Source organism: Triticum dicoccoides, chromosome 3A, assembly GCF_002162155.2.
Source record: "Triticum dicoccoides isolate Atlit2015 ecotype Zavitan chromosome 3A, WEW_v2.0, whole genome shotgun sequence".
Lineage (NCBI taxonomy): Eukaryota > Viridiplantae > Streptophyta > Magnoliopsida > Poales > Poaceae > Triticum > Triticum dicoccoides.
In genome coordinates, this window is record NC_041384.1 from 764272946 (window position 1) to 764288548 (window position 15603).

The following is a 15603-nucleotide window of genomic DNA, read 5'->3' on the forward strand; positions in this document are numbered from 1 at the left end:
AAATGCAAACAAAGAAGAAATGTTTACCTGCTCCGCCGAATCATAGTCCTCACGCTTGACCTCCAGCCCCGACATGGCCGCTATCAGGGTGGGCGGCGTCGAGCACTCTTTTGAGATCTGAACTTCCATGTGCGGATGCTACTGGACGGCCAGCATCAAGGGGCGGCGTACATCTGGGATGAGCTTGAGAAGAACCTCTCCCCGAGCAAAGCCTGTGCAAGGCCGATGAGGGAGGTCGCCCAGGGGCGGCGGACCTACGGGATGAGCTCGAGGAGCAGATCTCGCCGAGCAGAGTCGGCCTAGGCGACCAGGGAAAGCCTCCGCGCGCGGAGTCGTCGAGGCCGTCCCGACGGGAGGAGGGCGCCGGTGTCTGGCGGTGAGGACGAACGACGGAAGAGGAATCACAGGCTGGAGCGGCTGGAGTCGAAGCTTTTGGGAAGTCGTCATCAATGGCCAAAATTGGGGAAAGTAAGAGAGAGAAGGCAAGGGGAGGAGAAGTGAATCGGTATCCTCCTACCCAAATAAGGAAATGTACAAGCCAGTTTTATCCTTTCCAAACCCAAACGTGTTTCAGTGTAAATTAGTTATCCAAAAATTCATTAGCAAAACCGATTTTGCTAAAACGCCTTCGTATATCTTTTGTGGCGTTTCTCCATAGGTCTGGCGTTCTGCGGCATTTTGAAAGCGCCTCCAAAGCTCCGGCGCTTTGCGGGCGTTTCCGGTAAACGCTGCGTAAAGTCCCCACTTGAGATACAAATTCATCCTGCCCCAGCTAGCTAGCTCTCGTAGCTAGCTCTCGTATGCTATGGTATTCTCTGGCCACTATAGATCCGTCGGGCCCAAGGCCCATCATCATCAATCATCAATCAATCACAAACAGCACAGTTCATCAACTCCACAAACAAATTTGTCTCAAAAAAAAAAATCAACTCCACAAACTGTTACCGCTTAGGAATTTTTATAACAAAATATGCGGCTCCTCTTTTAAACCAGTTAAAGTTTACCTCGGTAGTCGATCGGTATGGGACTAAATAAATGGCTACTCGAACTAGGAGTGACTCGCGTAATTAAAAACAAAAAACGAGCAGCATGACTCGAACTAGGGACGTCGGGTTTACCTGAAGACGACTTTGCCAACAAGCAATACCATCGGTTCCTACTTACTCCCTCCGTTCCGAATTACTTGTCTTAAATTTGTCTAGATACGGAGGTATCTAGCACTAAAATGAGTCTAGATACATCCGTATATAGACAAATCCAAGACAAGTAATTCGGAACGGAGGTATCTAGCACTAAAATGAGTCTAGATACATCCGTATCTAGACAAATCCAAGACAAATAATTCGGAACGGAGGTATCTAGCACTAAAATGAGTCTAGATACATCCGTATCTAGACAAATCCAAGACAAGTAATTCGGAACGGAGGTATCTAGCACTAAAATGAGTCTAGATAAATCCGTATCTAGACAAATCCAAGACAAGTAATTCGGAACGGAGGGAGTAGTTGTCAAGGAAGTTTGAAAAAAAGGAAGTTTATTTGTATAGTGTACGTGTCCATCTGGCCGCCCGAGTGGAAGGCCTCACAGGACATATTTGTTACAACAGGGGGTTAACTGAAAATTTTAAACGAGCTTTCGAGGCGTTTTCCTCTAGAATGCCTTCAAAGCTGCATGCTGGCAATTTTTGAAATGCCCCCTACGCTTTGATATTACAGAGTTTTCTCAAAATGCCTCTAAATCTCAAGTGGTGTTTTACAAAACGCCCCGTAAGCTATTACATATTGCTGCACTTTCTCAGAATGCCAGCAATTAAGCATATTTTGGAGGCGTTCCTCATAAGTGCCGGCTAACAAGGGCCTTTAAAGGGAGGTAATCTGAGGCACTTTTTTATTGCCTTGTAGAAAGTGCCTCTGTTTCTCTACCGTACGTGTTGTACTGTTTGTTGTAGTATAACCAATACCTTGCTCATGCACGCTCCGCGTTCCTCTCACCTTCCACAGTGTGGATCTTGTCAAACTCATCCTTAGCTACCTTAAGGGCACTGTGGATCTTGGGCTACACATTTACCCATCCTCACCTTCCACACTCCTAGCGTATTCTGATGCCCCGACACTGGACGTTCTACCACCGGTTTTTGTGTTTTTCTCGGGGATATTTGATACTATCTTAGTTGCCAGTTGTTGCAGGAGCTTCATCAGCCCGTCGTCGGTTGTTGCAGGGTCTCTGCTGTTTACATAACAGTCAACCCGGTGCAACATCGGCGGACGAGACATATTGAGACTGGCATTCACTTCTTCGAGCTTGACAAAGCCTCTTTGGGAGAAGTTGGTGTGCTGCACCGTCCGTTCGTGCGTACCTATACACAACTTGCGGCGTCTCCGTTCTTGTTTTGTACTGTGTCCGCGTAACTTTTTGATCAGCTCGTGCGTACTGCATTGGGTAGTTTTGTGTCGGTTGACGGCGTGACGGACGGCCGGCAAGCACGCAAAGTTTGCTCCAGGGTACGTACGTGGTCGGGCCTAACGCACGTACGCGTGCGGGACGGTCAAAGGAGAGAGTACGTGGTTTGCGTACGTGGGAGGGCCCAACACGAGGAAAGGAAGGAGACACAAAGGTGAAAAGGGCAAAAGGGAAGACGGAAAGAGTAACGGCGAGGACGGTCCTTTCTTCCTTCCGCCAGCCAACCAGCATCTTCTCATAATCTCATTCCGTTTTTACTGTAATGTAATTAATTAATTATTAAATACTAATAGCTTTCACCATGCAATTTATTTTACTGCTATATCTCGTGTTTCTCGTCTATAGAGGAGATAATAGGAAGGCGTGATGGCACATTCCAAATGTTTGCATTCGGGAATGGAAACACGGCCGCCGTGTATGGAAGGGAGGAAAAACCACATTGACTCGTGGCGCTGGCTGTACACCATCTGTCCTCCCTTCCTATCCATCTCCCTCTACGGCTGCCTTTTTATTATTACTCACCATGCCTTCTTCTTTTGCCACAAGGCAGGCATCCTAATCCCAAAGGAAGGGAGAGATCAATGGCCATGGACCAAGAGCTGCCGCTCGGGCTCGGCGACTTCTCCCTCTGGCCGCCGACGCCGCTGCTCCCGCCGGATCTCCAATCTACTTCTTACCCAGACCAAGAGGTTCGCCGGCCATCTTAATTCTTCTCTCCGCCTTCTTCTCTAATGGTTGTTGATTGACACTCTAGTGAGATCGTCTGTAGATCTTGAGCAGACGTTGAAGCCCTTTGGTGATCTTCCATTGGGTCCTTTCGTTTAATCTTTGTCCCCGTGGCGTGCCATGCAGATCGTGGAGGAGGTGAGGCGGAGGCTGGCCGCGGCCACGGCGGAGCTGGAGGCGGCCAAGGAGGAGGTGCGCCGCAAGGAGCAGAGCATCGCCGCCCTGGTGGAGCTCGTGCGCCGCACGGCCGAGGAGCGCGACCAGCTCCAGCAGCACCTTGACCAGCTCCGGCAGCACCTGCTGCTGGCCGCGACAACGTCAAGCAGCTGCGACTCAGGCGCCAGCGTCCCAACCTTCTCCCCGCCGGCCGCCTTGCTCGAGGCCAGCACCGCCGTTGACAGGAGCACAGCCATCGCCATAGATATCAGGAGCGCGCCAGTTGCCATCGATGACAACAGGACCGCGGCGGTGCTCGAGCAGCTGGCGGCCAAGAGGCCATTGCCACAAAGGGGGCAGCTGCTGCAGGCGGTAATGGAGGCAGGGCCTCTCCTGGAGAACCTGCTGGTGGCAGGGCCAGTGCCGCAGTGGCGCAACCCGCCACCTGTGCAGCCAATCCCCAGCCCCGTCATATCGGCGCCTTCAGGCTCTCGTGCTCCCATGGGTTGGGGGCCATGGTAGCGGCTCTTCTCATTTTCTACTCGTCGACGATACTTCGGAATTCATGTATTTTCAGACTTATCTCAGGCGGAAATCAAGGTGACAGCTACCATGAAAAGTTTTGTAATCTTTGTAGACTGAACTTTTTCTGAATTGATTGAACATACAGAAGAAAAGAAAAGAAACAGTTTCTTCAAACCCATATACATGATGTAAATCTGGATTCCATGGGGAATTAGGAGGTTACAGGCCGCATAAATGAGAAATGGCACCCGATCCCATCGACGAGATGCAGATGGAAAACCAATTATTGGCTTGAACTTGTCTTGAAAAATGATCATCATGAATAAAACAGACCACATTTGTGAATGTTACAGAGACAAACCTCATACATCTCCCCAACAGTGATGGTATTGCCTGTGTCGGTATGATAAGTACATGAATCATGAAATCATTCGACGGAAGAGGCAAAAGAAAAAGTACATGAATTTACATACAAGACAAAATATCACCAGGCAATGGTGCTTTCTCCGTATATGAACACTCTGTCCTCTAAATCCCTGATCCACTGGCATACTCTGTTGCATATCTTGATCGCTTGGGTCTGCAAAATGCGTGTGCTCAAAGTAAGATCCAACAGGTTATTACACGGTGATAAATAACGGATTGATAGTATTGCTGAACTGTTTGTGGCAGATGCCAACCTTGTCGGCCAGTGGGCTGAAGGCTGCATACAGCTCAAAATCCTGGGTTATCCAGCTCAACATAACTGCAACGAAAGGGAAATTATGTAACAAAGTAACTGTGGCACACATAGGCAAATAGGAAATAGCATCACACTTGAGCTAGTAAAATTCGAGAAAACCCCTAGGACATCAATGACACAGAACCACGACTGCAGCAAGTAGAGACATATCTGGTGCCCATAACAGCTAGCAGCTCATATCCCTATGGGAGTATGGGTATGTGTCTGTGAGCAGAACGGATGGTACTACTGAATGGTTTTAGGTGTTTGAATTAAGTGTTTCCAATTCAACATAAAATAGAACAGCATACTGCACATGTGCCTGTATTTGTAAACATTCAAAAACTGGTCTTACAGAAAAGATACAAGATATTAATTCCCTGCATACTATATGCCTCATGGTTTCAGAACAGAGCTTCGTTAAATAGCTTTGCTTGCAGAAGTTGAGATCGCACAATCACATCATGTGAATGAGAAAAATGTGCGTCTTAGAATCATGTAGCAACTAGAATAAAAGGTAATAGCTTCATCTCTCTCGAAGGTTGAAGATGTCATCAAATGGCCATAATGTAGTGCATATAAATTTTCTGAAAAGTCAAACTTCACAAAATTTTACCAATTTTATAGAGAAAATTATTTATATCTACAATATCAAATATATAAAATATGAAAGCACGTCATGTGATGTATCTAAGAATACGTATTTGGTATTCTAGATGTATATATTTTTCTCTACAAACTTGGTCAAAGTTTATAAAGCTTGACTTTTCAAAAAATCTATACACACTACATTGTGGAACGGAGGGAGTAGTTTCTAGTTCAAATATACCCCCAGACACTAGCATATATCAGAGTTATGGACATGAGTGGAGCTTGATCAAATCTGTCTTCATTATTCTGCAAATTCAGTTTATACATCCCTTTGTTTCCAGACAAATGATCCCAATAGCATATGTGGCTAATTGGCTATCAAAGCAGCAAAATACACTGAGAACGATTTGCATATTTCTATAGTTGCTTACCAACACATTATATAACAAGAAGTATAACTCGGGGAATCAACTAACAGAAACAATCCAATCAAAATTCTAAACACAAGGAAGTAAGTTGTGGAGCGCCTGTGTAACTCACCATAATCCTCAGTTCTTCTGAATTGAGTTTTGTGCGGACCAGTTGCTTTATCATGCATGGAAGCATAAACCTTTTGATAAGCCTTGTACAATCTGCACACATCAGATATTCTCTCAAAGACAGTTCACTAATACAGAAGTAAATAATGTACTGTCATCAATATTCAATACCTCTTCTGTTGCTTGGGATTTCTTATGGGCAAGGCAAACTCAGACGATACATACTGGTCAAGGTAGACACTTTTGTATATAAAATGCCAAAGTCCAGCTGGTCCACCAATTGCCTCATCAGAAGACAATGGTTGGGAATTTAGGCCTTGAGAAGACTGTGCAGGAGCTGATGTAGATTGAGAAGTAGGATCAATGGGGACATCTTCAACACGCAGAACATTCTCATGTAAAGACCTTTGGACTTCGAGAAGGACATTTGATTTCAATAGAACATCCTGAATGCGGGCCCTAGACATCGTTGACAAAAGAGTAGTTGTCTCAGTTCCAATACATATTATATTAGGCAGCATTCACTCATTATCTTGTGATACTTTAACTAAGTGTTACACAGTTTAATGTGTACCTCACCTTGAATCTTTCAAATCAAAGAAGGCATCTGATCTCGGAGTAAGAAGAGTCAAGTAAGTATTTTCCTGCCATAGAGAAAAGATTAGTTCATATAATAAAATGACTTTCTCAAACCGAAACTAATAAATAAAATTTAATCAGCAGTGCATATAAACTTCTACAAGTCTGCATCTGTGTCGTAAGACATGCATCATAATTCTCATAATGAGGATATTGCCGGCACACTTAAGTGAACATGCATATTCAGATGCACCTATTTTACTCACATCAAAAAAATGAACATAAGCGTATAGGAAGGCCATAGGATTGTATCTTGGCAAGCATATGGGTGAAAAAGACTCCGAAGTCCTGCGTTAAACAGACAAATCTTGTAAGATGCTTGTAGGTCAAGGTTTTTCATTTCAGATAGTATGTGATGATTACCTAAAAGATTCGGAGGACAATATGAAATTTGCAAGTAGTAATATATCATCAGGATGCAAAGTTGCCTTTTGTGCTCCCACAAGACTAATAACCTGAAAATTAACCAAGATCATAGCTCTCAGAAACATGAACACAGAGGACTAACAAAAATATAAGATTTATGTATCCATCTCCATAGACTTGCAAAGTTGCAATCATAAGTGTAATATTTGGCAATGGCCAAAGTTCTGTTTCTCGTGATGGGATGGCAGACGCAAAATTGGCTAGAACTAGAAGCACATAATAACTAACATTAGCATGAGAGCAATCCATATTGGTATTGGTACCGTTCGTCAAGCTACAGAACACAGAAGTCGTTGAGTCTACTGAAGAGATCGAAAACATCTGATACCAAAGAATAAAAATGGCAATATTTCTACAGAATTCAAAGAAATGTGGCATATCAACTTGGATATGGTGGAAGACAAACTAATTGACTGACGACAAAGTAAGATTTATGATACTGTTGTATGAACCTTTAGAAAGGTCAAGTGGAATCTAAAATGTAACTATAATAAGAAATGTGTTACATTTTAGCACATAAGCAGGATTCCAGGACACTTTGATTAAAGAGTCAAATGAACTAAGTAGCACAATGGAAGTTTTGACAGGAAATTGGACAAACCTGAAATTAACAAAAAAATGTAGCTCTCACAGACAAATAGAGGACTAAAGAAAATAAATGATTTGCGTTAAATGTCTCCAAACACTAGCAACCACAAGTGGAATATTTGATATGGATAAAGTTTGGTGCCTTAAATGGTACTGGCACCCTTTGGCAAGCTACAGAGCACAAAAACCCGTAGACTATTCGCGGAAGGCCATTAACTCTAAAAAAAGATTTCTACAGAAGTTCTCAGAAATGTGGAATCCCACTTTGGATATGGACATATGGTAAAAGACGTAACTGACTGACAGACTGACAATAAAGTTTTATACCCATGTTATATGAAGCTCTGGAAAGTGCAAGTGGCACCTAAAGAGTTTTCAGAAGTAACTATAATATGAAAAATGTTACATCTTACAAAATAAGCATGACTTCAGTACAGTAAGATGAAAATGTCAAATGGGGTTAGTATGAAAATGGAAGTCATGGCAGCAAATTGGACAAACCTTGTGATCACACATCAACAGTGCAAACAGAACTCCCGAATCAGCAATGTCCTGCAAAACTGCGCTAGCAGCCTGTCTTGTTGATTGGGCAAGGGGAAGGCATGTGTATGCATGAAGAAATGTAGCAGGATTCCTGTAGAATGGTTCAATAAGATTTCAACTAAACACTAAAGTCCAAAATGTATTAAGATGGGAATCCATAGAAAGAAAAAGGAAACAAGCTAACCAGCTGAATGCGCGTATAAGACATAGGAAAACCGCATCTGTGCCACCTAGAAGTGGTGCCATGTCAAATTTAGGATTCTTCTCAAAGCACCTATTGACCGACTTTGTCAATATAAGCAACATCTGCAAATTTGTGTTTTCAGACAGAAATCAGCATAAGAATGGAAACGCAAGACTGTATAATAATTACAATAAAAATGCAAGAAATTCAAATGTGTTAAGATGAATGCAACAGTGGAAGCACCTGACCATACATGAGCTCTAGTTGGCCCCTCAATCCTTCAAACGTCTCTTCAGTGCAACTTATACAAACTAAATATATGGGACCTTTGACAAGGAAAACTATCTGAAAGAACAGCGTAAAATCAACTTAGAATACATCAAAGGGATTTCCAGTGAAATGCCCATGTTAGTGGTGTCTGATTGTTCAGGCGCATGATGCATTATCCTGAAGTAAGATTACAAGAACAGAGTAAATTTTGGACATGGAAGGCCATCTGACCTGATGTTTTCCAGCTCTCACAAATTTGATATGATCACCACTGGATAAGAAGAAACAACACCAAGAAAATTCAGTACAGCCACAGGAAAGGGTTAAGGACACTAATCATTGCAATCAGGAAAGGCGGAAAAGCATACCTGTTCTCCACAAAAGAAACAATCGCTTGCAGTGTAGCAGAAAACCCAGCTAACCTGTGCTCATCTCCATACCTAGAAGTTGAACCAGACGAAGGAAATGTGATGTTATGGTTTTACCTGAGAAAGTGCAGCAATTCTTGATAAACTCTATCACTAATTCCGATTCCTAAGTGATTTTACCTAGAGTATATCGGCTTGCCGGAGTTGCTTAGAATGAAGAAATGCTTCTTTCTCTTCCTCCATGAAGCTGAACCATCATCCTGGAACATCATGGATGAAACACATTCAGGCTGAGATCACACAAACACCTACACCTCCAGCAGTAGCAGCTACTGCGGCGCGTGCAAACTTGGCTTGAATGCCACCAAGGTCACCGAAAAGGTAGTAGAAAACGGAAGTTTGGAAATTAGGTACTGCAGGTTTGGTAGTTTTTAGATCCATAAATACATTCACGAGTGAGCATGGATATGTATTGAGGGAAGACTGATCCATGATTAGATGATTGAAGTAGCTCAAGAAACAAGAAGAGGAGAAGGACCTCGTCGGCGTGCTTCTTGCCGCGGGCCCAGTCCTCGGCGCCGGGGGCGAGGGGTGGGGCGGGGTCGGGCTCGGCCTCCTCGATGCCGCCGCCGGCGCCGGCGCTGGAGGCGACGCTGCTGCCCCGCTCGCCGGCGTAGCCGCTGCTGCTGGGGCTGGGCGGGCCGGCGTCGCCGTAGGCGTCCTCCTCCTCCTCCTCGAGCCCCTCGAACTCCTCCCTCCGCCGGGACGCGGCCGTGCTGCTCCCGCCCCTGGACGCGGCCGTCACGTACCCCTCGTCGTCCTCGTCCTCCTCCTCGGCGATCTCGTGGCCGCCGCCGGCGGAGGCGAAGTCCGCCGGCAGGTCGGCGCCGCGGAGGGACAGCGCCGCCAGGGCCTCGTCGGCGGCGGGCGGATCGGGGGCCGGATCCATGGCCGCGGAGGAGAGTGGGACGGACTAGTGGGGGAGAGGGAGAGGGGAGGAGGAGATCGATCTATCACCGGTCGTCGGGTTAACCGGACCGGTTGGTTTGACTTGACCGACTCGTAGTTACTAGTTACTGGGTTGGTAATTGTGAGTTCCTCAATGTTAGATTTGGTAATTGTTAAGTTCACTGTTGTTAGTTAAATTCAACCGAAATTAATCAGACATCAATATTACAAGAAATTCTAAAAAGAAAAAGAAAACTACAGTCAACTCCTTGTGGAATCTCCCATCCTCTTCATCCTGCATTGCTCCTCAACCTCCTCCAGCTCGGCTGCTGTCGTGGGTTTGTCATGGCAGATGTCCTTGTAAAAGGACTTAGTCGTGGAGCCATCGCTACGGGTTAGCTCAAACGGGTTAAACCGGACAAGAGGACACGGGGATTTTATACTAGTTCGGCCCCTTCAAGGAAAGTAAAAGCCTACGTCTAGTTGTGATTGGTATTGCTAGGGTTTCGAAGGTCAGGGAGCGAATCCGCTTTGTCTGGCTCTCGAGTTGTTGTCTGTCCCTAAACTGCGGCCGGGTCGTCCCTTTATATACATAGGTTGACGTCTGCCGGGCTACAGAGTCCCGAAGCCGGATCATAAACGTATCCGGTTCGGTCTCTATCCTTCGTATCTTATAATACAAGTTACATGACTAGGTCGGTTTACATTTATAGGCTTTAACCCGCCTTTGGGCCTTGGGCCTTCGTGAAGCGCCATCATCCTTGCATCTTCATGGTCTTCTAATCTTCAAGGAGTTAACCCAGCTACATAAGGCCGGTTTACCTCCAGTAGTAATATCCCCAACATTAGGCCCCGGATTGGTTTGAACTTGTTCATGTCAATCTTCTACACTTAGAAAAATTCTTCCCTCATATCTTCACCTTGATCTTGTAAACCGCCGTGACGTCATACTCCCAGATTATGATAAACCGCCCTGACGTCATCTATCCGTTGATGTCGACGATTACCTTCATTTAATGTGTATTCAGTCACCGAGACGACACTTTTATTAATTTATCCATTTTTGGGCTCCTCGATTCTCGCACTTGCCGTTTTATCACTTTGCCTTATAAATAGGGGCAGAGGACCCCTTTCTTTTCTTTCCGCTACCCATTCATCTCTTCTTCTTCCTCTCGACGACCCCACACTCGAGCGCCGCCGCCATCTTCGAACCTCGCCTCTGCTTCGCCGTGCCGCTGCATCAACCTGTTCGCACCAGAGTTCCTCAGCGCCCTTCCGCTGCTTTCGCGGTCGCAGTAAGTCCTTTCCCCCTTCTTTCCTAGATCCATTAGGGTTTCCTCGCTCTTCGCTGTTCTTGAGGTTCATCAGAGCTTTTAGTGTTGTTCTTCCTTGGCCTTTAGGTGAACACTTCGTACCTGACGTACTCCTTGCCGTAGCTAATCTTCTGTTATCACCACAACCCTTATGTGCAAAGAACTGATCTAGTCCTTCATAAGTTGCTTCGGTTCTTCACCCTTTCTAGATCCAATTATTTTTACTTTTCTGTCTTATCTTAGATCCGAAAATTTCGCATACCTCTGTGAAATCTGTTTCTCCTCACACCATCATAGGCGATTTAATTTTGTATAAGCAATTTATACCATCAGCCCTCTGATTAACCGGAAGAGCCTTTTACCTCCATAATTATATTCCGGCTTAACAGTGTCTGAGTACCCCTGTCGTGGTACTACCTTTTATGCATTATTGCATTGATCTCCGGTTTATGCCATGTCCCCTATCAGGGCATATTTTACTCCCTTACATCTTGTATGTTATCCTGTGTGATTTATAAACTGGCCTTTTGTTTCCAGCTTGTTTGTTCCACGATGGCCAAGCAATTCACCGCTTGCAACTGGGCTCATTCCCGGGTCAAAGAGGAACAATTGAATGATATGGTCAGCATTGGCACTTTGGCTAAGAAAACTGAAATCAAATGGCGAGTTTCAGGAATAGAAAATCCTCCAACCCCAAGGCAGGGTGAGGTGGTTGTCTTTGTTGACCACATAAGCTGTGGCTTCAAACCGCCAGGGTCAAAATTTTACCGAGATGTACTTGCCAGCTTCCAACTTCATCCTCAAGATATTGGTCCCAACTCGATCTCCAATTTATGCAACTTCCATGTCTTCTGTGAAGTATATTTACAAGAAGAACCAACCGCCGAGCTGTTCCGGGACTTCTTTCATTTAAACCGGCGCACAGAATTTGTAAATGGCCCTAACACTGAACTTGGGGGTGTCTCAATTCAAAAGCAGAAAGAGGTTGAATTTCCTCATGCCAAATTGCACAACCTTCCAAAGGAATGGAACCAAACTTGGTTTTATTGCAGAGATACATCCCCTGAAGATGAAAATCCCCTCCCCGACTTTTGTGATCACAGATTATCCAACGCCCATCCAGTGCCACAACGCCTGAGCTCTTAAGAAAGGGCGAAATATGCCCCTCAACTTGCCAAACTCCGGGCCTTTATGGCGAACGGTTTAACAGGCGTGGACTTTGTGCGCTGTTGGATATCCTGGAGTATCTTGCCACTAAGCCGGCGTTCCGGTTTAATGTGTGAGTATACCGGTGAGGTTGACGACCCTTAACGCCATTGCAACCTTCAATTATCTGAGGAAGAAGTCACTGAAGGTGTAAAGAAGATTCTGAATGAATCGGAACTGATCTATAGTCAAACCGGTCTGAGTCCCTTCTATGCCAAGAACAAACCGCCTGCTGTAAGCATTATACTTCCTTTTTATCTCTAATATTTTTAGCTTATACAACCTGTAATCCTTCTTCTGTGTATGTAGGGTGATGACCCCTTCTGGAAACGGAAAACCGTAGAAAAAGCGGCAAAGCCGACTGGGGATAAAGTGGTCAAGCCATCCCGCCCCAAAACCAAAGCCGTAAAACGAACGTCAAAACGAAAAACGGCTGACCGGATCAACATGGAGCTTGATGATGACACTGATGATGCAGAAGTTGAGGTAGAACTTGACTCACTTGGCTCTCTTTTCATGCATCTCATTAACAATGATCTTCCTCGGGAGGACGCAGAAGCTAGTCGGCTGATGATGTGGAGGTAATTACCCTTTCCTCCGGTTCAAACTCTATGCCAACACAAAAAACTCGCCAAGCAGTCCGGAAAGTAAGTTTTTCTCATCCTCTTGCTCACTTGGATCCAACATTTATTTTGAAGACTCAGTAGCATGAAGCTCGCCGGACAACCCGGCACAGTGGCCAGCAAGTCACTTCAGCCGGTTTACCTGATACCCCGGTTCGGAAGCGCCGGTCTGAGGTCTCTCCTACTTCTGACCATTCTTACCCCAAGGCAGGTTATTTCAGACAGCCTCTTAATCTATCCGATTCAAATTATCAGGTGACACCTCCTTCATCTTCTGGTGAATCGATAGCAACTCAACTCCCCCCTTTGAAAACTGTGGCTGGGTAAGCTGTAAAAACCTTTCCTTTCAATGCGTCATAAATTCTTTGAATAAGATGTTAATCCTCTTTTATTCTGTTTGCAGGGCCAAAGCCAGACCCAGCAAGAAAGCTCGGGTCACCAATCCGCCCGAAGACCCGGCCGCCGAAGAAGAAGAACCAAGAGGTGAACCAAAACAAACTTATGAACCGGAAGGCCCTCATCCTGAAGCTACTTCTGATGACCCGCCCCTTGAAGGCCAAAATACTGATGAGCCAATAGACGCTGAGCCTGCCGCGCCCGATACTGATCCGGCAGAACCAAACCGGGCTAGTCCGGTGAAAGATGCTGAAATTCCAATATCATCAACCAAAAACCCTGAAGGCCAAGGTGATGACGTTATTATTACTGGAATAGGCCATAGCTCTCCTGGCCATCCTGTAGTTTTGGCTCAACATAGTGCCAAAGAAGAGCAGGCTGCTAGAGAAAAAGGCAAATGGAGTAGTGATTTAGCAAGTTATGCTCATCTTAATGCGGAGGAGCTTCACTCTGCCTTTTTTAATCGCTTGCACGCAAACCGGGATTATGAAGCCGGATTGGTAAATTTGATGAAGGGGCAATATGAGGTATTTTCTTCCTCCTTTGTATCTTAATTCATAGTCTGGAAATGCTAGCCCAAATAGCCCCCAAGGGCCGGGTTATAATGTGAATCATAACCCGGGTCTTCATAGCACTTTAAGCCACTGATAAGAACCAGATTTACCCTTTAGCAAATAGATAGCTTTCTGCCGCGTATCCCCCAAAGGCCGGTTTAACTCTAGCAAGTTAATCCGGGTTTTAATCCATGCATCCGTTTTTGAATCAACATACATTAGCCTCCAAGTGTCAAGGATAATGTTTACATTGTTCTGGAGACTTGTATAAACTGTAGCAATTTAGAGCAAATAGGCATTAGCCCCCAAGTACGAAGTGCATAGCCTGTTATGCGATTTGTACTTAAAATATGTATGTATCATGTCATTTGATATATCTTCAATGTTTGCAGTCTGATCTGAGGAATAAAGAGGCCCGAAACATTGATTTGCAAAACAATGTGAAGTCCCAACAAGAAGAAGCCACGAAAACCAAAGAGGAGCTGACGAAAGCCCTAGCCGCCATGGAAAAACTCAAAGAATCTTTCAACAAAGACCGTGCTGAATGGGAGATCGAGAAATCCGGTTTAATAAAGAGTGCCGAAGACGCCAAGGCTGCCTTGAAACCGGTTGCAGAGGAATTGGCTGGTTTGAAACGGCAAATTAATGCCATGACTTCTGCAATCTTTGGTAAGTGTGTCCTTTATATATTTGGTATAACTTGTTGAACCTTATCTTTGACCAGAATGCTAATGTTAAACCGTGACAGGCACCCGGATTGCTCATCTTGGTACAGATATGCGCATGAAGCTCAAAGCGGCATATACGTTGGTTGAACAGCCGTACTCTGGGTCGCAGCGGGCTATTTGCACGGCAGCTTACAACAAACCGGCCCCAACTTTGATTAAAGAAACACTTGAGAAGTTGGCCATGTTACCAGCCCGTATTGCCGAATTGAAGAGGGCAGCTGCCAGGTCCGGAGCTTTAACCGCACTTATTCGAGCCAAAGCCTGGATTCCAGACCTTGAAGCGGATGATATCATTAAAGGATATCCAGGTGTGAAGGAAGACAGTTCAAACTTTGATAACGATGACCTCCGGCGGCTGACCAAACAGATGCGGCCAGTGGCCAGCAAACTGGCCGATGATACAGACTTGTCCCATTTTCAACCGGTTTATGATGCTGAAGGGAAAAGACAACCAGCCGACATCCATGGAGTTGAAGAACTTGTGCCTCCGATTCGTAAGCACACTTATGCCCCTGATATCAACCCCTCCAATCTTATCCATGAGGAAGTAGTATTTCAAGCTTTAACTGGAATCGATTGATCGAGGTTGATTTCCAGCGTCTAGGGAGGGATGAAAAAGTGCCCACACCAACTGACCCTCAACCACCAAACCGTCCAGACGAAGCGTCTTAAACCGGTCGCCGGTTTACTGGCTACTGTGTGCCGACTTTGTGAAAAACAATTATGCCATTGGAGCCGCTTTGAAAGCTTCTTGTAATAAGATAGCCAAAACTCCGTTATTTGCCATGCCATCGAGCATGTTTTGTAATGCCTCATGACGACTTTTGCCACCTTTTGAGATATATTTATACATAACCCATGATGAATTGTGTTCCTGGGTACAACAACTCAAAAGTAGCTAGCGGTTTACCGCTAGACGGGTCATAATGTCCAGGAAGTGTATAAGACATAGATGAAATAATCGAAGTGTTTGTACAAAAAGCAATATACATAACATACCTCATTGGTTGACCAATGGTGTATACGGCAAAGGTGTTAATACCAATCCGGAACGTTGATAACCCCATCCTTGCAATGCCGGTCTATATATCAAACCAGA

At 45.1% G+C, this 15603-nt stretch overlaps 2 protein-coding genes across 3 annotated transcripts; one reads left to right on the plus strand and one right to left on the minus strand.

The window, feature by feature from the left end:
• Positions 1 to 2871: 2871 nt before the first annotated feature.
• Positions 2872 to 3911, plus strand: LOC119270806. Its single transcript, XM_037552863.1, has 2 exons — positions 2872 to 3149; positions 3313 to 3911. The coding sequence occupies exons 1-2, from the start codon at positions 3042 to 3044 to the stop codon at positions 3862 to 3864; spliced, it is 660 nt and encodes a 219-aa protein (XP_037408760.1). The 5' UTR covers positions 2872 to 3041; the 3' UTR covers positions 3865 to 3911.
• A 114-nt stretch (positions 3912 to 4025) lies between these two features.
• On the minus strand, positions 4026 to 9726 carry LOC119270805 (vacuolar fusion protein MON1 homolog). 2 transcript variants are annotated; one of them, XM_037552861.1, is made up of 15 exons: positions 9275 to 9726; positions 8917 to 8996; positions 8737 to 8808; positions 8600 to 8639; positions 8342 to 8443; positions 8099 to 8220; positions 7873 to 8005; positions 6721 to 6812; positions 6564 to 6645; positions 6298 to 6362; positions 5890 to 6177; positions 5720 to 5811; positions 4548 to 4612; positions 4356 to 4447; positions 4026 to 4260 (listed from the first exon to the last, which is right to left on the minus strand). In XM_037552861.1, the coding sequence occupies exons 1-15, from the start codon at positions 9683 to 9685 to the stop codon at positions 4230 to 4232; spliced, it is 1767 nt and encodes a 588-aa protein (XP_037408758.1). In that variant the 5' UTR covers positions 9686 to 9726; the 3' UTR covers positions 4026 to 4229. The 2 variants fall into 2 exon arrangements, with proteins under 2 accessions (XP_037408758.1, XP_037408759.1); XM_037552862.1 differs by having other exon boundaries at positions 4144 to 4447.
• Between the last annotated feature and the right edge of the window lie 5877 nt (positions 9727 to 15603).